At 36.4% G+C, this 23,866-nt stretch overlaps 1 protein-coding gene and 2 long non-coding RNA genes across 4 annotated transcripts; 2 read left to right on the top strand and 1 right to left on the bottom strand.

The window, feature by feature from the left end:
* Window positions 1-3,461: 3,461 nt before the first annotated feature.
* LOC113326248 lies at window positions 3,462-4,694 on the top strand. The gene is made up of 2 exons (XM_026574011.1): window positions 3,462-3,912; window positions 4,156-4,694. The coding sequence occupies exons 1-2, from the start codon at window positions 3,462-3,464 to the stop codon at window positions 4,692-4,694; spliced, it is 990 nt and encodes a 329-aa protein (XP_026429796.1).
* Window positions 4,695-9,533: 4,839 nt separating this feature from the next.
* On the bottom strand, window positions 9,534-10,689 carry LOC113326667. Its single transcript, XR_003348464.1, has 3 exons — window positions 10,617-10,689; window positions 10,452-10,529; window positions 9,534-9,747 (listed from the first exon to the last, which is right to left on the bottom strand). It is a non-coding gene; the product is annotated as an uncharacterized LOC113326667 (long non-coding RNA).
* A 4,872-nt stretch (window positions 10,690-15,561) lies between these two features.
* LOC113326010 lies at window positions 15,562-18,722 on the top strand. 2 transcript variants are annotated; one of them, XR_003348227.1, is made up of 5 exons: window positions 15,562-15,783; window positions 16,536-16,652; window positions 16,903-16,991; window positions 17,758-17,830; window positions 18,553-18,722. It is a non-coding gene; the product is annotated as an uncharacterized LOC113326010 (long non-coding RNA). The 2 variants fall into 2 exon arrangements; XR_003348226.1 differs by lacking the exons at window positions 17,758-17,830; window positions 18,553-18,722 and having other exon boundaries at window positions 16,903-17,101.
* The last annotated feature ends 5,144 nt before the right edge of the window (window positions 18,723-23,866 follow it).

The raw sequence follows: 23,866 nt of genomic DNA on the forward strand, positions 1-23,866 counted from the left end.
TCACTAAACGAGGATACCATTCATGTATGTGCTATCCTCCGTGTTCATCAAATCCAGACCCCACTCAACGATATTCGTCAGTCAATGATATCCGTGTCTGCCCGTCGTGTTCGTCCGTTCATGTGTCCTTATTTGCGTATATCATTATTTGTGTATCGTTTACACTTGCATATGCCATTCATGTATGTGTTATCCTCCGTTTCCATCAAAGGCATACCACACTCAACGAGTATACAATTCATGTATGTACTATCCTTCGTGTTCATCAAAGTCATACCCCACTCAACTATATCCGTCACTCAGCGAGTATACCATTCATGTATGGTATTGCTTAGAATCCATATTCAATCAAAGGGATTTAGGGCATCCGGGTTCGTTTTGATTTATAAGATTTTTGAAAATAACTCATTTCTTATAGGAGTATCTCTTAGTGAAGAAGAAAAAAATCAGATTGAATGGTCGGAATCGATTCCAAATTATACCATAATGCATCGCTACTACATTTATAAAAATTGGGTATCTTTAGGGTATATGGCTTTTTCTCTACTCGATTCACCTGTAATTGATATCTTCAATTGTATTAGTGTTCTTATTATCTTTTATTTTGATGTTTTTATTATTTTTGTAAATGATCATGTAATCACATTTTGATTTTAAATAAATTAAAATTGTTAATTGACAAAAAAAAAAATGTATCGCGCCTCGCACGAACACTATCGTGTTATTTCAACTTGGTCATTCAGTTGTATTCTAAACAGCAACCCGCCGGAGACAATTAGGGGTGAGCATGGGTTGGTATGGACCGGTTTTTACCTCATCGCATCCAATCCAATTCACTACGGATTTCAAATTTGGCATCCGCATCCAATCCAACATCCAACGAATTTGCATCCAATGGATGCACGGATGAACGGATTGGGTGCGGATAATCCAATGGATTTGTGTTAGTTAAAATTTGTAATGAAAAAAATAAAACCAATATAGATGAATTCTTATAGAACCTACACATTTTATATATGTATATAAATATAAAAGTGTCATGGACAACACTCCAAGCAAACACCTTAAAAATTCCAAAACTATCTATATATTTTCTAGAAACTATATAGATTCCCTTAATCTAACTGATATGGTTGTCCAACGGATTTTCAAGGTTGCATGCATGCCCAATCTGTAATCCGTTGGATTTTAAAAATCTCATCCGCGTCCAACCCATTAGCGAACGGTCCGGACATTCATCCACAACAATACGATTGGTCCCGATTAAATCCGCGAATTACGGGTAAAATGCTCACCCCTAGAGACAATAGGGGGTGGGTTATGGCCCCACCAGAATTTGTCTTGGTCAAGATTTGTGGTCGGGACAAAAAATCGGTAGGGGTATCATTTTCGTATTGAAAACATATCATGTGAATCATGCACTAGACATTCAGAAATGATAAATGATTAGCTTACCGCAACTTTCTCCCGATAGAATATCCGGTGTGAGATAAAGAACGGCCCCCACTTTAACCCTTTCTAATTCCAGTGTAGACAAGCGCTGTCTTAACCGCAGGATCCCTTCGCGGGATTTATTCTCGGTAGCTTTGTCAGTGAGTCTATCATTCCCCAAGACATACTAGATGACTTCTCGGTGGGGCCGGAGACATAAATATATAACGACTTTCAGTGTATTAGGCGATGTTGACTGGTTTCATTAGGTGAACGAAGGAATATGCATAAACTTGTAGGTCTTCTATATTTTCATCAACTTGTCGGTCATCATTTGAAGCAATTCTAGTGAGGGAAAAACAAATAACCGTGATTTTATGGCAAGTTGAAGGATATCATCAGAAGTATGAAGAAAATTTGATTGACCTTGGAAGATATTAGCAATTATAAAGTAAATTGAAGAAAATTAGAGATCGACATATGTTCACTGCACACATTCAAGTTACAGGAAAATCTTCATCATCTTCCTGCAATTACCTAATCTCACCTCCTGTGAATAAGGAAGCTGCATTCAATGGGATACCCATTGTACCTGATTTAGTGGAAACCAGTAGGGTCAAGAAAAGAAAATTTCCTCACAATACCTACAATGTAGCTGGCACATGCAAATCAACTGATATTGCAGCTGATATTCCGTCGATATCTACATCATTTTTAAAAGGAATTTTACCTCAATAGTTACGGTCAAAGAAGAAGAATAGGAAATCCAGAAAGAAGAGAAAGAATAAGTCCAAGCCCGTAACACAGGTATGGCAGAAACTAAACCCAAGTCTTCTGACTCGTATGTCTTCTCTTTCCGTTACACCTATGAATATCACAGATACAGTGGCATCTGACACATCATCTGAAATGGAAATAGAGATACTGACTCAGCAGCCTGGTGCATTCAGAATTTCGGTCCCAACATGTCTGGAGTTTGACAGTAACAGTGATGAACCCATACAGAACCCTGAAATCATATAGAACCCTGTAGTTCCACTAAACCCTAAAACCCCACAAAACCCAGAAATTCCACTAAACCAAAAAACCCCGCAGAACCCTAAAAATCCGTTGTCAAAACCACCTTCCATTAAACATATTTCAATCTCACTTTAAATCCCACAGAACCCAGTCTCTCAATATATCTCAATCCCACTTGAACTTATTACTGTTTCCACACCTGCATCCATCAATACACCTGCACCTACATCTGTAACCCTTGCAGTTCCAGAAAATATCCTAGCTGTGCACAGTAACAACCCAAAAATCCATATATCTACCCAGTCCAACAAGGCAAACCTACAGCCTATATATTTCCAAAAAAAATAACAACTTCATTGTACCGTCTTGGGTATTCAAAGAAGTGAACATGTTTTTTGATCTTGGTGTTAATCTGGGCATCAGTTTTTCAACAATGCCAAACCATACATTGAAATTCTTAATCTCTAAGGTTTCTACTTCAGGACCCATCCTCAAACCCATTCCCATTCTCCCAACAAAAAAACCAGCATCTAAGGATTTTGCAGTTCAAAACATTGTATGTGTTGATGACAAAGATAACATCTCTGTGCATGAGAAACATCAAACAGTACTGCCTTTAATGGGTCTAGAAGACTCATTCTTTGTGAATATGGATAATGCTCAAAGTACCAGCTGTGCTGAAATTGAATATCCCCTGGTTTTGAACCAACAGCATAAGTTAATGCAGATGATATCAGTCCAAATATATGTACTGACAGTAACACACAGCAAGTTATACCTCTAAGACTGCGGAATGAATTAAGAAGGCTTGGTCTCTCAGTTGAGGTTATCACCTTACCTTCTTCAAGAACTAGAAGATCAGTCACATCCAGGGGTAAGTATTTTTCCAAATGAGTTTGAAGATCCTAACTTGGAATGTTAGAGGTCTTAACTCTAGCAGCAGAAGAACAATAGTACATCAAATGATTCATATGATCAGGGCACCAATTATACTCCTTCAAGAAACAAAAATGATGCATTGCTCTTCTTGGGATATTAAGCATATTTGTGGATATAAGAACGTGGGTTGGACTTCACAACAATCTGTGGGAAGCTCTGGTGGTATGTTAACCATCTGGGACAGAGATTATGTGGAGGTTAGTGACTCTTTAGTTGGTGATTATAGTCTGTCGATTCTTTGCACAATTAAGATTGACAACTTCCAGTGGGTTCTAACAAATGTTTATGGGCCAGATAATCCTGTCGATAGAACAGATTTTTGGATTGAGCTTGACAATGTTTGTAGATACTGGACTAATACTTCTTGGTGTATTGCTGGTGACTTCAACACAATCACCAAGTGTGCTGAGAAGAAGAATTGCAGGAAAATAACTAGGAGCATGACAAAATTCAATGAGTTTATTTTGGAGCATGATCTTATTGACTTACCCCTGAAAGGGGCAAGATACACCTGGTCAGATGGTCAAGCTAACCCAGTTATGTGCAGATTAGATAGGTTCCTCATCTCCCTATCCTTTGAACAACACTACCCATTTGTTACACAATTATCCAAAGCTAGACCTACCTCTGATCACATACCACTCCTTTTAGATATTTCCGATCCATCCTGAGGACCTAGTCCTTTCAGGTTTGAAGTTATGTGGTTCATGGAGAATGGATTCTTATAAATTCTAGAAGATTGGTGGCTCTCTTTTTGTTTTGCAGGTACCCCAAGTAGTGTGCTTTGGCAAAAATTACAAGCACTTAAAGAGAAGCTAAAGGTTTGGAACAAAGATGTTTTTGGTCATACCAAAACTAAGTTGAATGCAATTCTCTCGGACATACAAGCACTTGACGGATTTGCGGAAGATAATACTCTTACTGAAGAGGAGCGGAGTGTGCAACTCCAAAATAAGATTGAGTTTGAGAAGATTTCAAAGATGGAGGAGACCTCATGGAGGATCAAATCAAATATCAAATGGATGCAAGAAGGTGACCGGAATACCTCTTTCTTCATCAGTAATGCTTCGGCAAGAAGAAGATACAACAGAATCCAACAACTTTACATAGGTAATGAGTTAGTTTCTGATAGAGGAAGGCTACAAGATCATATTGTGGAGTACTACAAAACTCTTTTTATTGAAGAAGAAATGGTAAGACCTCTTTTGGAGGGAATTGAGTTCGATACCATTACCTATACAGAGTCCACTATTTTAGAATCTGATTTTTCTGAAGAGAGGTTTTTCAAGCTATCAAAGATTTAGCTATGGATAAAGCCCCGGGTCCAGATGGCTTCCCAATCATGTTTTTTCAGAAGTGTTTCATCAAAGAATATTTTATGAGTACTGTGAATGAATTTTTCACTACAGGTATTATCAATTCTAAACATAACTCTACTTTCATCACTCTTGTGCAAAAGAAGGATCATATTGAAACAATAAAAGATTGTAGACCTATTTGCCTTCTTACTAGCGTTTACAAAATCATAGCAAAAGTGCTAGCTACAAGGATGAAACTTGTTATGGATAAACTTATTTCGCCAATGCAAAGTGCATATATTGAAGGCAGACAGATGATTGATGGTACTTTAATTGCTAATGAATTGGTAGATTCTAGACTTAGGTCTGGAAAAGCTGGTATCGTGTGCAAAATTGATCTTGAGAAGGCGTTTGACAGAATTAATTGGAATATCTCGAATTTATGCTTCTTCAAATGGGTTTTGGTAGGAAATGGTGTAATTGGTTAAGGTTTTGTTATTCTACTTCTTCCTTCTCGGTTCTTATCAATGGTTCTTTTTTTGGTTATTTCACAAGTACTAGAGGTGTTAGGCAAGTTTGTCCGGTTTCTCCACTTTTATTCAATATTGCTATGGAGGGTTTTTCTAGATTCATGGACAGAGTGGCTAATCAAGGCTTATTCAGTGGCTTCTCCGTTACACCCATTAGTATCATAGTTAATCACCTACATTATGCGGATGATACTATTTTCTTTGTCGATAACAAAAAGGAGGAGTTACACAATTTGTTTTCTGCTCTGCAATGTTTTGAGTTTATTGCCGGCCTTAAGGTAAACACTTCTAAAAATCCCCTAATTGCTGTTGGAGATGTTCCGTACCTAGCGACTTGGGCAGCAGAATTCAATTGTATAACTGATTGTTTGCCTTTTATGTATTTGGGAATGCCACTTGGTGCTAAGTCGGGTTCGAAAATAATTTGGGATCCAATAATAGAGAAGTTTGATGCTAGATTATTTGTTTGGAGAAGAATTTCTTTGTCCAGAGGAGGTAAACTTGCTCTTTTAAAATGTATATTATCTTCTCTTACCACTTATTACTTTTCGTTGTTCAAGGCTCCTATTTCAGTTATTAAGACTTTGGAAAAAAAGATGCGCAACTTTCTGTGGGAATACAAGGAGGGTGCAAAGACTTCACATTTGGTTAACTGGGAACTTGTTCAAGCAACATTATAATGTGGTGTCTTCTTCATGGGAAGCTTAATACAATTGATGTGCTACAACGTAAAGGTATGGATCTTTATAACTCATGTGTTTTATGTGGAGTTGGGGTGGAGACGCAAGACCATCTTTTTCTTCATTGTAGAATTACATACAAGATTTGGTCTGGCATATTACCTAATACATGTTGGTCTTGGGTTTTGCCAAGCTCGATGATAAGTCTTGCAAATATGTGGCATCACAATAACTTTTCAAGTTGGAATTTTATTTGGGGCTTAATCCCTGCGGGAATGATCAACACCATTTGGAAAGAAAGGAATTGCAGACGTTTTGAAGAGAATTATCTTTATAAAACGGATGACGACCTGATTCAAGAAGTTAAAACCTCTGTGTTATCTTGGGCAGCAGCGGCAGGTCGCCGTGTCCATCAAAACTTTTCACATTCTGTGCTCTCTTCATGGGATTCAATCCTTTTGTAATCTTTTGTTTTGTTTTTTGGTATTTCTTCTACTTCTTGTAGATTTGATGTAAATTCTATTTCCTTTAATAAATCTTCTCTTCTAATCAAAAAAAAAAAAAAAAAAAAAAAACAAATGGTCATTGGAACAACTATTGACGTGTAAAGGGCCTTTGGCTACTGACAATGCATTTTTTCTACACAAAGAAACTCTTGTTGTTTAAGGTCTACATGTTCAGCAAGTAAAAGCGACTTAAATGAGTTAGAACACTGATTAGCGACTTAATTGAGTTAGAACACTGATTAGCGACTTAATTGAGTTAGAACACTGATTAGCAAGTTCGATATGAATATGAAATTCAAACTAGAAAAGATATCTTCTTAGGTAGAATCCATAGAGAACTGAGGTGCCATACCCATCACCATCGATATCAATCAAAATGGAGGTTTCTGATATATTTTTCAGCTTGCTTGAAATCATTACAAACCAGAGGAAAGCCCAGTTGAAACCTACACTTAAGAAGCCACTACATCATAATACGAAACTACAGGTTTTGTTCTTGTGGTTTAGTTGTTTGCAACGATTAAAAAATCAAATAAAGAGGTATATGTGTCCCACGTGTAACAACATCGAATAAACTTCCATTTATCGGTGAAATTCTTGCACTCACATCCCCTTGATTAGTGTTTGTGACAATAATAGTCTTACGAGTCAGCATAATAACCCGGCGGAGAGTGCTGCAAAATTCCTCCGGGTTCAACATCAATCTGTACGCATGCTCATCATCTAGTCACGCACTCCTTAATACTAAGTATGTCCTGCTGCTGACAAAATAAAACAACAAACAAAACTTAGCTCATATGCTTAACAAAATAAAAAATAAAAAAATTGAGCTCAACAAATTAATAGAGCAACAACTTTGCGACTGAAAATATAGAAGAAAGGACACCAACGACAAGAAACCATTACCCAGTAAACCCCACTAAGCATCGAAATCAATCTACAAGTTTCTACAACCCAAATCAATGTATATCCCGTGGTATATACTGGTGTTATCCTTGATGGTAAGTGGTATAATATGTGAGAACTTGCACAAGCAAATAAATCAAGTCGATCGGATAATAGTGAGAAACTAAACTATCAGAAATTGCTCCTTGGATCCACTGGTATATTTCTAGTCAGTAAAATCTAACAAACATGATCAATCATGTTGAATAAAGTAGTGTCGCACACATCAAAAACATCCTTAACCAATTTTCTTAATAATGGTCTACGGGTGCTAGACAGAATCTAAAATCAGACTCGGAGCCTGAAATGAGTCGGAACATTTGGTAATGTTAAAGACCTTGTTTGCCAAGAAGAAAAGACTAATCAAACAACAACCAAATCTAGAACAACAAACTTGGCAAGGCAACAAACTTGTGGGTGACAAAACTAGAAACAAGAAAAGAATACCGTACCTATTTTTCAAGGTAAATCCTCTCAGTGTCGTAGTTAATCTTGGATGAAACTTTGGAAACAACTCCCAAGTTTGAAGTTTCAAATATGTTATCTCTGACAGTTTGGGTTTCTGGGTCATCATACAATAACCCAAACTCTCATATACGGGACATACGGAAGAGCCAGCTGTATTATCTGGTTCATCTCCCTCCGCAAATCTCCCTACGCAAACATAAAAATGAAAATTCATGAGCTTAAAATCAAACAATTGAAACAGTAATGAAAAATAAAAAATATGATAGAAAAGAAATTACATAAGGACACATTAAAATGGAACAAGCTTGACTTTTGAGAGAAGAAATCGTCAACAACAAGATTAAGAAGGTCTCGTCTTCTTCTTCTGGCTGTTTCAGATAATGTATGATGATATAATTATTATTCATAATAGTAGAAATGGTTATTGGTTCGGTAAAAGTGAAAAGAAATCTAAATGGAAAGTTTGTTTTATAGATGTTTCAACGCTAACGGCTAAAGATACCTTTAAGAGAGATAGATCCAATCCAATGGTCGGAGAAGTTTTTGAGGGTAATGGATGCCCTAACAGATACAGATATTTTTATGGGCCATAAAGTCTGATCGGATCCGAATTACTTTGGTTTAGCCCGTCCTTGTTATGCCTGTTAGTCTTTGTTACCATCTAATATCTGTACGAGTGTCAGTGTCAAACGTTGATCGGCCAGTTAATACTTTGTCTAAATGTTTTTTACTTGTAAATAAATTACATTTCCTATAATTTTTGAATCATCCCAATTACCGGATGTTTGTTCCCCTAAGTTGTAAACCAAACACACAAGTTTGATGAATCGTTTTTGTCGGTATCCCACCGTAAAATGGTCATCTATCTAATAAACTAGTGGGATTGAACTCACTAATTTGTGGACGTATTCAAACAAAACCTCAGTGGTCATAGATTTTCCTAATTCATCAGGTAAAACACTGCTGTGAATTGTTGAGGTAATGTAGTATTACCATGCATTAACGGAAGTCTTTCACCGACGACAAAACCAAAAAGAATATCGTAGCAAGAGGTGTAGCAAAAACTGAAACAACAGATAAGCTAGAAAAGTATATACCACGGAAATATGTTGTTATGAATATAAGTTGCATCCATATATAGAAAAAAAAAGAGCTCACAATGTTATAGAGATCGATACATGCTATGTGACTATCACTACTTCGTGAAAAGCTCACGTGCTTTCGTGAAGTCTGTCATTCGAACCATTTGAGTATACACCTGAACACGAAGGAGTAAATGAAGCAACAGCTAGTCATCAAAATAGCTATTGATGTTTAAAGTGCCTTGGCTAGCTAGTGAAGCTGCATCTATTGGGACATCATCTGACTGACTTAAACCAGCAGGAACAGATGTGGTGTATAACCAAAAATATGCTAGGATAAAATGCGACTGTTGGAGGGGCAAAAGAAGCTAAGATTCACAAAGGCATAAATGCATGTCTGGGATTTTCCAGGGACTTCCTCTGCAAATATTAGACTGCATACAACATGGATGGTAAAATGCATGCTTGGGATTTCCGGGGACTTTCTCTGTAAATATTAGATGGATAGTAAATGGTACATCAGCAATTTGGCAAGTAATAAAATAAAGTTGATCAGATTAATAAAAAAAATCAGCTTTCTGATTTTCTTTTTAATTTGAATTTGTTACAAGCAAAGGGAAAACACCCACACGATAGAAACATATGCCTGGAATGTCACTACATATCAAATACAAAACTGCAGGTCTTCTTTCAATGATTTAAGTTGATTGAAAAACCTACAAATCAAATAACTATAAGCGATCACATCGGGCTGCAGTTCCATTTCACCTTTTGCATCTCCAACATGTAGCAACATCGAGTTGAATTTCCTTTCTCATCTAAATTCTTGACATGATGAGATCATAACCCTATAGAGACCTGAAAAATTAAGTGGATGTGCTATGCCAACAAGAATAACATTGCTCCAACGTCAGTGCTAAAGAGCTATGAGAATTGTATATAAACACTCACAATACGTGAAAATCATCTTACTGCACTCATGAATCTATCTTAATTTCTTGCAAAAATTTCACAGGCCTGGCAGACTAGCAAAGTTCCAAAAGGATGATCCATTGATAAGAAGAAAAAATGCTCCAGAAAATACGTCTTAATCCAGAAACTAACGTTTTCTCCAAGTTTATTTGTAGCTTGCTAGAAGTATTTGCATCATTTATTCATTTAACAAAAAAGCCTAGCCAAGAACACGCAAACAAGAGAATAAGGATGAGAATGCCAATCCTTTTCTATGTATGGACTTTGCCTGCAGTCCCCATACCGATTTACCACTTGCTTCAACTACACGCTGATTAAAATATCTTAAAAACGAAGTAAGGACCTTTACAGCACAATTTACTTTTATTCAAGATATGCTACTCCATATGAAAATAAAGATGCTTTTAACGGTAAATTAGATTAGGCAAAGACGCAACAGGTAAGCTAAAAAGAAAATATATAGGAAACTGAAAGATCTAGTATTCTCTCTAAAGATTCGGAAGCTAAAAAGAACCGGCAACCAAATTAATCGTCAACTAGAAAAAGGAATAAATCTTGCGTTCAACAAGAGTTTGCTTACATCGCCAAATGGCAGTCCATGGTTAAACAAGAGTTTGCTCACATAATGTAGCAGTGCAAGAGCAAATTCCCAAATACCCTGCACAAAAAAAAACATTCATAAGCTTAAACTCAAACAATTGAAACAGCGATAAATACTAAACACCGTACAAAAATAAGAACTTACCTAAAGAAACCAAAAAATGGGCAAATCTTGAGTTTTGAAAGGAGAAATCATTGTGCTGCTAGTGAATCATCAAAACAAGATTAAGGTTTCATCATCTCCATCTTCTGGGTCTTTCAGATAATGTATTATGATAGTAAAAATGGTTATCATATCAGTAAGAGAGAAAACATGTTGAAGAATCCATATCGTGTGAGAAGAAATTTGAGATCTGAATCTGAACGATGAGAGAAATGAACCAGGAAAGCTTTTTATAGGTCTTCCTGACGGCTAAAGATACGATTTAGGGTGAGATAAATAGATCCAATGGCTGGGGATGTTCTTGAGGGTAATGGATACCCTAATGGATATCTTCTTCATGGGCCGCCCTTATTCTCTCAAGTGTTACGTTGTCGGCCCGTGGGTCTTTGTTTCCATCTGACAATTTGAGTGTCACTATCAAATATTGACCGGTCAGTGAAATAAGAACCTTTTATATTGAATCGTAAACCAAAATTGTTATTTACATGAGTAGATTTCAACTTGTAAAATTGAATACGACGCAAAAACTCAATCTAAAAACTTACGGAGGATGAATCACCGGTAGATCATGTTCATTTCCCTAAGTTCTAAATGAGGTTGAATATCTGGAAACACACAAGTTTGATGAGCCATGCATGAGTCCTTGCAACGTATGTGCACCATACCGAGAGCATAGCTAAAACGAATTCACTGATATACTATCTTTATGCATGGGTCAATCCTGCATATGATACAAACTCCTCTGCAACTTGAGCCCAATTTGCCTCAGGGTATAGAACAAGATGAGTGCTGTAATTATCAGAAGGGCAAATAGATAAAATGCCCCAAAATAGGGTGCCACCTTGTTAAAAAAGGCCCGGACGTTTAGAAATAAGTCAAAATGCCCCAATCTGTTAGTTTAAACGTTAAAGACAGTTAAATGGTCAAATTTCCAAGCGTGCGAAATCTCACGTGTGAAATAATTACGTAATTAACCCTTCAGACTTAGATTAAATTCACACGCGCCACGTGTACTTGAATCTAACAGCTACAACAAAAAGACTGATGCATGTGATGTGCACGTGCGACATATTATATTACGGAGTTAACCTTGTCTTCATCTAAAATGACTGACGTGTCCAAAGTAGGGAGATTGCAACACGTGTCTAGTTCAACAGATGTACGGTGAGATTTTTTAATCCATCTTTTTACAAAAATTCCCTTTTCATCAGTAAAAATGACCAGTCTCAGGGCTGTACATGGTACAGACCAGAACCAAAACCGTCATATATAGTTTCTGAAAATTCCATTAAACCACGGTTTGGTAAAAAGCAACAGTTTACCACTGTCATCTGTTACTTCCTTCATGCTTTAGAATTCAAAATTGTGAAAGAGTGTCAAAAATGTAAAAGTGTAAAAGTGAGTGGCACATTCACTTGTATTTCAAAAAGAGAGTAATATTTCTTTAAGTCATGGACAAAATCCGTATGAAAATGATACAGCAATGATTATTAAAAAAAAAATGCATAACAAGCATCGAACAAGCATCTCCTAGCTCTCATAAAATAAGAACAGTTGCACCCTTTGGCCTTCTGTAATCTAGTATCCAGCATCTCCCCTCACAACATAACCTCGCATCCTCATGGTACCTGCAACGCTAAGCCGTAAAATGAACAGCAAAGTCCACAAAATAAAGCTAATAATACATAAAAAGCATCACCAGAAAGAGATGGATGTTTCAAGTTCAGTAATCTCAAGTACAAAAAGTTCAGTAAGCACCACCAGAAAGGGATGGACATTTCATTTCCATTTCACTACAGGTTGATAAAACCCACATCAAAGTACCTCCAAATACACATCCCCTACTACACTAAATAACCAAACATCCTTCCCAATAGAAAAACAATCCCGGCAAAAGAACCCCCTAATCCTAAACATTTAATCTCCCCCATAATGCCATCAAATTTCATTACTAACTACAGGAAAGACTAAATTTCTCACACATTTAAGACTTTTCTACTCCACACTTAATCAAAGAACACCTAAACCTTTAGAATCGGAAGATGCATTATACAAGAAAGACAGCCAATATATTAAGTTCAAGCGTCAAAAATTCAAGTCAGTTTCATTTGGATTCTCTACAAGCTTGTAAAAATGACAACACAAACTCAAACATCAAGATTCAAGTATCCCTAGCACACCAACTCCAATTAAATCCATTTTTGTTTCATTTCCGCCGGATACAAAATGGTAGTACAATGTCGCAAATGGAAGTAACCTCTAGACTAAAATCTACAACATACTTATATTCAGACCCCAAAACTGATTCCCAAAACAGTAACCTAGCAACGTCCATGAAAGTGAATTTCCAAAATTATGATCCCCCACACACCATAACCTCAATCAAGGTTCATTTTAGCTTTGATTTATTCTGCTATACCGCAAGCTCATATAACTCATACTAAATTACCCCCAAATACCTAATCCTTTGACATATAATCTCCAACCACCCTACTCACCAAAAGAAACTAACCCGAGAAAGGACCCCCCTGATCCTAAACACTCAATCCTTCAGATGAAGTCATCAAATTTCATATATCTCATATTTAACCACACAACATACCAAGTTCTGACCATTCTAATAAAAAATTAATCAAATAACCCCAAGAATGAACGCAACAAGAATTTCAACAGAGAGATAGGGAGAAGTAAATACATAAGTTTAAGGGTTTGAAAAACGAGAGCGAAAGTTGCTTTCTTGTTTCTTAACATCTCCTTGGAATACACCTTTCAATACTTTTGTTGCTTCTCTTCTACCAAGTGTACTATGACATGATTCCCTGAGCCAGCCAAGGGCAGCCACAAGAGCACAGGTGAGGACAAGAAGCGAGAAAGTGTCTGCATGAAAAAACAAAGACAATAATGAACAACATTACCGGTTACCCCTTGAATCAATATACTTAAAACATAACAAAAGACATGGTATGTAGCATGGCTGCAATCTTTAAATTTAATTCCTCAAATGTTATTGCTCATCCCAAAGCCGAAGAGACGAGCACAAACATATGACAAATAATGTTTGTTTCTGTCTGCCAACAACAGGTTGGACAACCTAAAATATGGAACTGCAGCAAGCTAACTGAATTTTCTCTAATGCTCAAATAGGTGATAAAGAATTTTGTGGTTAGGTTCATTGCACATTTATACTCACTTCCTTTGGCAAGAGAGAAAGTATGCGTTACTGGTCTAGAAAACATACGGGAAGGATAAACATAAAGACTGCAAAGGAAATGATACACATAAGGGAAAACTTTGCGTAGCTGAGATATTATTTTTTTATGACATGCATCAGTATGATAGAGGTTTATCGTAATTAAGTATGAAAGAGATTCTGCCATTCATGTTTCTTCTCAATCTCAGATGAGACAGGTATAGTAGTGAATCGTGTCAATGTTGCATTAGAGTTTCTCCTCTTTTCACGCATATTTATGGATGTTGGTGATGGTCAGTTGTTCATTGTATGTCCAGAATCCTTGCAGTAATTGCATTGATATGGGGACGGATCTTGTGATGTGCCTGATGATATTGTTGAGGTAGGTTGTTGAGTACAATTTCTGGCAATATGTCCATGCTGTTTGCAATTGTGACATTGAAACTGGGACATGTCACGACTTGTTGAATTTGTCTGGCTCTTATAAGTATTATGATTTGATTGTGAAGAAGCAGCAAACACAACTGAGATATCTGGTTTAATCATTTTCCTTGTTTCTTCATTGATAAGTTCTGACAGTTTGAATTCTACTGTAGGAAGAGGTGTAGTGTGCAGAATAGATGCTCTAATAGATTCATACTCATCTTTCAAAGCCATAAGAAGTTGAACTAACCTTGATTCTTCTCGATATTTCTCCCACAAGTGTGCATCAGTAGTCCATTTTAGCTCCGTCAATGCCAGCTGATTCCACACAACAGACATCTCAGAGTGGAAATCTGATATTGTCTGATCATTTTGTTGTTTCAGGGATCTGATGTCTTGTTCGAGTTTGTAACGTTGAGAAAAGTTAATTTGCGTATACCTGTTGGAGAGAAAATCCCATGCTTCTTTGGAAATTTCAAATTGGTCAAGTTACATGCTGATGGATGTAATCACAGTGTTTCCAATACATGTAATTATCTTATGGTTATTGATCTCCCCATCATTGAGACGATCACTGATTGAAGATTCAACCTTATCTGTTTTCTATGGCACAGTCTCAATAGGGAACTTTTCAGTACCATCAACATATTTCCATAAGCCTTTACCTTTGAGAAAACTTCTCATGAGAAAGGACCAGTGATTGTAGTTGGTTCCATCGAACTTCGTTGTAATGGGTTGATAATATTCTCGAGACATGGTGGCTGAAAGACAAAGACAGTAAAGGGAATTAAGATTTCGAGAAACAACAGGAAGGTTAATAGGATTTCAGTTTCTTGACAAGGGATCTGTTTATTCATTGTTTGCAGCGAAAGTTTGGATCTTGGTTGGCTCCGATGCCATGACAAGAGTAGTCATGGAATCGACAGTTTTTATATTGATCAATGTGTTTATTACAATGGAACACAGTTCCTACTTATACAAAGGGTAAGAAACTAGAAAGTAAATGAGAATATTACCCAATATGTTACATGGAGGGAAACTAATATGTACACGTAGAGGTATGTTCTCTGTTAGTTCTTGTTATGCTTGGCTTATGCATGATCAAGGACAAATCACACCTCCAAAATTTCCATCTAAATACATTTGGAACAAGACAATCCCTCCTATGGTTAGTTTCTTGGTTTGGGCTGCTGCAAATAGAGTTGTTCCCACTCTTTCTATGTTGTCGAGAAGGGGTATGATAGTGGTGAATTTATGTGGGTTCTGTGATAATAATATCCGACCTCTATCTCATATTCTCAACACGTGTCTCTGAAGATATCGGGGGTAAAAAGTGAGCCTGTATTTTCTCTTCCTTCTTCTTCTCCCAAGCTCAAGACTTCGCACATCAAACTCAGACCAAATCACCAAATCTAGCAGAAGAAGTGGATAGCTCATTCAACTGGATTTTTATCGAAACCCTTTGTACCTGCAACTGCATCTAAAGAGGAATTACAAAATCAAACCATACTCTGGATTTTGAGCAATCCATCTAAGGTAAATTGGATTTTGTTCGATGTATCAGTAACTCTGATCCATTTTCTAATTTCATACTCTGCGTGTTGATTTTACAAAGGAAAGAAGACTAGTCTGAATCATCAACCCACTTTCATGCTTTTACTCTTTGTACTATGAAATGAAATCCTAGTTCCCAAATAAATGAGATTTTGTGAAACTTAACATGCATGTTAACTGATTGATGAAATTGTTCAAAGGAATTTAGTTTTCAATTGCTAAAACTCATGATGAAAGAGAATACTTTTTGCTCTTGTGATGAATGAGAAATTCAGGGTTCAATTCTAATCATCCAAAAAGAGACAAACATGATTGAAACACTAAATCAAATTATAACAGATGCCTGTATTCAGAGAGAGCAATCTGAACAAGATGAAAGAATGAAAGATTATGGTAACTAAATTTTCTTCTCAAACAATTACATGCGCATCTTTTTTTTTTTTTTTTTTTTAAAGTCTGGATTGGTTGATTACCTGTGGCTTAAAGTTAAGTGTCTGATTGGTTTCCTAATGTTAAAATAAAACAAAAAATTGGAACACTTTTGCTTTCCTTGCAGCAGCATAAGTAGTTTCAAAGTCTATATTGCATTCTTTATTAGTTATCACAACTTGTTGGCTCAACTATCTGCGGAATTTGCATACCGGGAATATGTTCTCGTTATCAAGCCAAATTATTTTGCAAGTATGAATCAATTGTGTGGAATTGACTATTCAGAGTGTTCATTTTTATTCTAGTTGCTGCTGGATTGACCTTGGAACAAGCTTTATCAGCTGAAAAAGCCTATTCAAACAGAAGAAAAAGACATCCCAATGGATTTATTGGGCGTTTAACCACTGTAGCATCTCCAGATGGTAAATATCTATCTTGTGAACTCTATGTGGTGTGGATGATATTCGGCACCAATTACTGATTAAACTTGATGAATACACAACTTATGATATGTCTGGTTTAGGAATTTTAAATTGATATGTAGACAGTAGTTAATGTTCAGACTCCAAAATGGAGAACAAAAATGGTGACCTGGAATCTTTGGTCTTCTTTTTGAAATTACGATTTTTGCAGTAAGAAATTCTGAAATATACTGCGTTTTGCTTTGGTCAGGAATGCAGGAAGAGCGGTAGTGAGGGAAAGGATGAGAAGAAGGCCGAGACATCGGTGAAGGAGAAGTTTGAGGATTTGCGCATCATCTCGTAGATGCTACTCCCTTTCCTATTGGCTAATTTTCTAACTAGGTTATTTGCATTATTAATTATGTTGAATATATAAACAGCTAATACATTGGAAATTGTTGAGAACCAAAGAATAAGGAACGCATTCCAAATGTCATTTATACCTCTCGTTTCCCTTCTCTGATTTCTCTTTTTCATTTTTTAAACAACAAAATGTCTCTAAGTACCAGTAGGATGTTGAATCAAATAATTATGGAGAAGTCTTATTGGACGAAGATGTTAAGAAGTACTTAGTAAACAAATACAGAACTGGTAAGGGGAAAATAAGTTGAGAGGGAAGAGGGAGAGAAAGAGTATCTGCAAGTTGGAAATGAAAACCTTCCAGAAAAGATTTCCTATTTTCAAAGCTTTTTTACTCATTGTCTTTCGTTTCAGCTAACCCTCTGTTGCTTAGTTGTTAGTCCTAACTTAATCCATTTAGATTTTAGTTAGGTATGAATGGTAGTGATTGGCTATTAGTACAAGTTAAACCGTATGATCCTACACAATAAAATATAATTCGATTATGATCTAGACTTCTAATGATTATGCCTCCATTTTGTTTCATTTTGTTCTTTTTGTTTCCTTGTTAATGTGATCGGAGACTAAATATTTTTTATTTGGAGATTGTAATTATATTTATGCTTCCAAGTGAACTCTCTTACTGTTTGTTATCTTCAAGTTGTACTTGTATTGTTACGTAAATTTTAGTGGAGTAGGCTAACCATATATTTTCCTAGTTTTTCAGGTAAATCTAGCATAGTTGAAGACGAAGTTGGAAAAGGAGAATATCATGTTTGGCTCGAGTAAGTGTTTCCAAGGTAATCTGTTTGAGCCAAATATATAGCTAGAAAATGTTGTCTCTTTTTGTTTGTTCCGCGTGTGCAACTTCCTGAAGAAATGTTGCAGATGCTATGTTCTTATATACACTTGTACCATATTTTCTGAATCAAACATTACACATCAGCTGCAGCTTGTATTATTTGATCCAATATATCTTGGCATACAAACATTACGCATGGTGTTTTTGGTCGCAATGCTAATTTTGCAATCATTTTGTTTAAAACTAGCTAGTGGATGCTATGGGATTGTGTGATTTATGTTGCCGAAGAGTGTCATATAGGTGCAGGATTCAACAAAGAAAGTAGATTATTGACTTCAAGCTCTGCTTTCGGACAGGCAGGGTCGTATTTAGAGACAAATCAAAATAAAACCTTGTCGTTTGAAGGTATTTACAATAAACTCCCTTTTCAAGGGCTCAGGTTTTGTTAGAGGATCACATTCCTTACTTTCACCGGACCCGTATTCTGACTTGATTGTATGAATTTAGCACTTGTATATGTGCTTAAAATATGAAAATGTTGTTACATTAGGTGGATAAGGATATCAATTTGACTATTTTTGCAGTGTCTAAGGTCATGTACTGCGCTAAGGCACAATCTGCCTAGGAGTTTAGATTATTTTTTTAATTTTATACAAATTTTGTTTTATTATATACCTTACTTGTGATTTGGGTGCATAACAATTGCTCAATGTATCGCAGGATGAAATTATACATTGTCCGGTGCCCTAAATAGAGATATCAGATAGCAAAGGAGAACCATTTACTTTTAATGTCTCTGTTAATTACGCGAAGCCACAAAATGTGGTAACCTTTTATTTATTTATTATATTTTTTTTTCTTTCTTTTCTTCTTCTTTTTTTGTCTCCAGTAACGATTTGGTACAATCGATAGAAAAAATAATTAGTTGTATCAGTAAAGTTTAAAGAAGTATGTATCCTTCTTTCCTTTCCTCTTCTCCCAAAGAAAAAACCTTAGTCTCAATTCATCTAATTGCTCATATTTGGTCTTTTTTGGACCAGATCTGAGCAAGATTTATTTATTTTTTTTAGTTTTAATCGAATAAAGGTATTTTTATTTTTGTTTTTGATGTCATTTGACATATTTCTTCGCTATTTGGAGCGATTTTTCTTTGCCATTTGGGACGAGTTTCTCTTTGCTTTGAGGGTGATTATTCAAACCTTGATCGCTGGTTCATGACTTGCTATTCTCGATTCAAGAACATCAACAATCCAACACGGTATTGCTTAGAATCCATATTCAATCAAAGGGATTTAGGGCATCCGGGTTCGTTTTGATTTATAAGATTTTTGAAAATAACTCATTTCTTATAGGAGTATCTCTTAGTGAAGAAGAAAAAAATCAGATTGAATGGTCGGAATCGATTCCAAATTATACCATAATGCATCGCTACTACATTTATAAAAATTGGGTTTCTTTAGGGTATATGGCTTTTTCTCTACTCGATTCACCTGTAATTGATATCTTCAATTGTATTAGTGTTCTTATTATCTTTTATTTTGATGTTTTTATTATTTTTGTAAATGATCATGTAATCACATTTTGATTTTAAATAAATTAAAATTGTTAATTGACAAAAAAAAAAATGTATCGCGCCTCGCACGAACACTATCGTGTTATTTCAACTTGGTCATTCAGTTGTATTCTAAACAGCAACCCGCCGGAGACAATTAGGGGTGAGCATGGGTTGGTATGGACCGGTTTTTACCTCATCGCATCCAATCCAATTCACTACGGATTTCAAATTTGGCATCCGTATCCAATCCAACATCCAACGAATTTGCATCCAATGGATGCACGGATGAACGGATTGGGTGCGGATAATCCAATGGATTTGTGTTAGTTAAAATTTGTAATGAAAAAAATAAAACCAATATAGATGAATTCTTATAGAACCTACACATTTTATATATGTATATAAATATAGAAGTGTCATGGACAACACTCCAAGCAAACACCTTAAAAATTCCAAAACTATCTATATATTTTCTAGAAACTATATAGATGCCCTTAATCTAACTGATATGGATGTCCAACGGATTTTCAAGGTTGCATGCATGCCCAATCTGTAATCCGTTGGATTTTAAAAATCTCATCCGCGTCCAACCCATTAGCGAACGGTCCGGACATTCATCCACAACAATACGATTGGTCCCGATTAAATCCGCGAATTACGGGTAAAATGCTCACCCCTAGAGACAATAGGGGGTGGGTTATGGCCCCACCAGAATTTGTCTTAGTCAAGATTTGTGGTCGGGACAAAAAATCGGTAGGGGTATCATTTTCGTATTGAAAACATATCATGTGAATCATGCACTAGACATTCAGAAATGATAAATGATTAGCTTACCGCAACTTTCTCCCGATAGAATATCCCGTGTGAGATAAAGAACGGCCCCCACTTTAACCCTTTCTAATTCCAGTGTAGACAAGCGCTGTCTTAACCGCAGGATCCCTTCGCGGGATTTATTCTCGGTAGCTTTGTCAGTGAGTCTATCATTCCCCAAGACATACTAGATGACTTCTCGGTGGGGCCGGAGACATAAATATATAACGACTTTCAGTGTATTAGGCGATGTTGACTGGTTTCATTAGGTGAACGAAGGAATATGCATAAACTTGTAGGTCTTCTATATTTTCATCAACTTGTCGGTCATCATTTGAAGCAATTCTAGTGAGGGAAAAAAATAACCGTGATTTTATGGCAAGTTGAAGGATATCATCAGAAGTATGAAGAAAATTTGATTGACCTTGGAAGATATTAGCAATTATAAAGTAAATTGAAGAAAATTAGAGATCGACATATGTTCACTGCACACATTCAAGTTACAGGAAAATCTTCATCATCTTCCTGCAATTACCTAATCTCACCTCCTGTGAATAAGGAAGCTGCATTCAATGGGATACCCATTGTACCTGATTTAGTGGAAACCAGTAGGGTCAAGAAAAAAAATTTCCTCACAATACCTACAATGTAGCTGGCACATGCAAATCAACTGATATTGCAGCTGATATTCCGTCGATATCTACATCATTTTTAAAAGGAATTTTACTCAATAGTTACGGTCAAAGAAGAAGAATAGGAAATCCAGAAAGAAGAGAAAGAATAAGTCCAAGCCCGTAACACAGGTATGGCAGAAACTAAACCCAAGTCTTCTGACTCGTATGTCTTCTCTTTCCGTTACACCTATGAATATCACAGATACAGTGGCATCTGACACATCATCTGAAATGGAAATAGAGATACTGACTCAGCAGCCTGGTGCATTCAGAATTTCGGTCCCAACATGTCTGGAGTTTGAAGTAACAGTGATGAACCCATACAGAACCCTGAAATCATATAGAACCCTGTAATTCCACTAAACCCTAAAACCCCACAAAACCCAGAAATTCCACTAAACCAAAAAACCCCGCAGAACCCTAAAAATCCGTTGTCAAAACCACCTTCCATTAAACATATTTCAATCCACTTTAAATCCCACAGAACCCATCTCTCAATATATCTCAATCCCACTTGAACTTATTACTGTTTCCACACCTGCACCATCAATACACCTGCACCTACATCTGTAACCCTTGCAGTTCCAGAAAATATCCTAGCTGTGCACAGTAACAACCCAAAAATCCATATATCTACCCAGTCCAACAAGGCAAACCTACAGCCTATATATTTCCAAAAAAAATAACAACTTCATTGTACCGTCTTGGGTATTCAAAGAAGTGAACATGTTTTTTGATCTTGGTGTTAATCTGGGCATCAGTTTTTCAACAATGCCAAACCATACATTGAAATTCTTAATCTCTAAGGTTTCTACTTCAGGACCCATCCTCAAACCCATTCCCATTCTCCCAACAAAAAAACCAGCATCTAAGGATTTTGCAGTTCAAAACATTGTATGTGTTGATGACAAAGATAACATCTCTGTGCATGAGAAACATCAAACAGTACTGCCTTTAATGGGTCTAGAAGACTCATTCTTTGTGAATATGGATAATGCTCAAAGTACCAGCTGTGCTGAAATTGAATATCCCCTGGTTTTGAACCAACAGCATAAGTTAATGCAGATGATATCAGTCCAAATATGTACTGACAGTAACACACAGCAAGTTATACCTCTAAGACTGCGGAATGAATTAAGAAGGCTTGGTCTCTCAGTTGAGGTTATCACCTTACCTTCTTCAAGAACTAGAAGATCAGTCACATCCAGGGGTAAGTATTTTTCCAAATGAGTTTGAAGATCCTAACTTGGAATGTTAGAGGTCTTAACTCTAGCAGCAGAAGAACAATAGTACATCAAATGATTCATATGATCAGGGCACCAATTATACTCCTTCAAGAAACAAAAATGATGCATTGCTCTTCTTGGGATATTAAGCAGATTTGTGGATATAAGAACGTGGGTTGGACTTCACAACAATCTGTGGGCAGCTCTGGTGGTATGTTAACCATCTGGGACAGAGATTATGTGGAGGTTAGTGACTCTTTAGTTGGTGATTATAGTCTGTCGATTCTTTGCACAAATAAGATTGACAACTTCCAGTGGGTTCTAACAAATGTTTATGGGCCAGATAATCCTGTCGATAGAACAGATTTTTGGATTGAGCTTGACAATGTTTGTAGATACTGGACTAATACTTCTTGGTGTATTGCTGGTGACTTCAACACAATCACCAAGTGTGCTGAGAAGAAGAATTGCAGGAAAATAACTAGGAGCATGACAAAATTCAATGAGTTTATTTTGGAGCATGATCTTATTGACTTACCCCTGAAAGGGGCAAGATACACCTGGTCAGATGGTCAAGCTAACCCAGTTATGTGCAGATTAGATAGGTTCCTCATCTCCCTATCCTTTGAACAACACTACCCATTTGTTACACAATTATCCAAAGCTAGACCTACCTCTGATCACATACCACTCCTTTTAGATATTTCCGATCCATCCTGAGGACCTAGTCCTTTCAGGTTTGAAGTTATGTGGTTCATGGAGAATGGATTCTTACAAATTCTAGAAGATTGGTGGCTCTCTTTTTGTTTTGCAGGTACCCCAAGTAGTGTGCTTTGGCAAAAATTACAAGCACTTAAAGAGAAGCTAAAGGTTTGGAACAAAGATGTTTTTGGTCATACCAAAACTAAGTTGAATGCAATTCTCGGACATACAAGCACTTGACGGATTTGCGAAGATAATACTCTTACTGAAGAGGAGCGGAGTGTGCAACTCCAAAATAAGATTGAGTTTGAGAAGATTTCAAAGATGGAGGAGACCTCATGGAGGATCAAATCAAATATCAAATGGATGCAAGAAGGTGACCGGAATACCTCTTTCTTCATCAGTAATGCTTCGGCAAGAAGAAGATACAACAGAATCCAACAACTTTACATAGGTAATGAGTTAGTTTCTGATAGAGGAAGGCTACAAGATCATATTGTGGAGTACTACAAAACTCTTTTTATGAAGAAGAAATGGTAAGACCTCTTTTGGAGGGAATTGAGTTCGATACCATTACCTATACAGAGTCCACTATTTTAGAATCTGATTTTTCTGAAGAGAGGTTTTTCAAGCTATCAAAGATTTAGCTATGGATAAAGCCCCGGGCCAGATGGCTTCCCAATCATGTTTTTTCAGAAGTGTTTCATCAAAGAATATTTTATGAGTACTGTGAATGAATTTTTCACTACAGGTATTATCAATTCTAAACATAACTCTACTTTCATCACTCTTGTGCAAAAGAAGGATCATATTGAAACAATAAAAGATTGTAGACCTATTTGCCTTCTTACTAGCGTTTACAAAATCATAGCAAAAGTGCTAGCTACAAGGATGAAACTTGTTATGGATAAACTTATTTCGCCAATGCAAAGTGCATATATTGAAGGCAGACAGATGATTGATGGTACTTTAATTGCTAATGAATTGGTAGATTCTAGACTTAGGTCTGGAAAAGCTGGTATCGTGTGCAAAATTGATCTTGAGAAGGCGTTTGACAGAATTAATTG

The sequence above is a fragment of the Papaver somniferum genome, unplaced genomic scaffold (assembly GCF_003573695.1).
Source record: "Papaver somniferum cultivar HN1 unplaced genomic scaffold, ASM357369v1 unplaced-scaffold_10, whole genome shotgun sequence".
Taxonomy (NCBI): domain Eukaryota; kingdom Viridiplantae; phylum Streptophyta; class Magnoliopsida; order Ranunculales; family Papaveraceae; genus Papaver; species Papaver somniferum.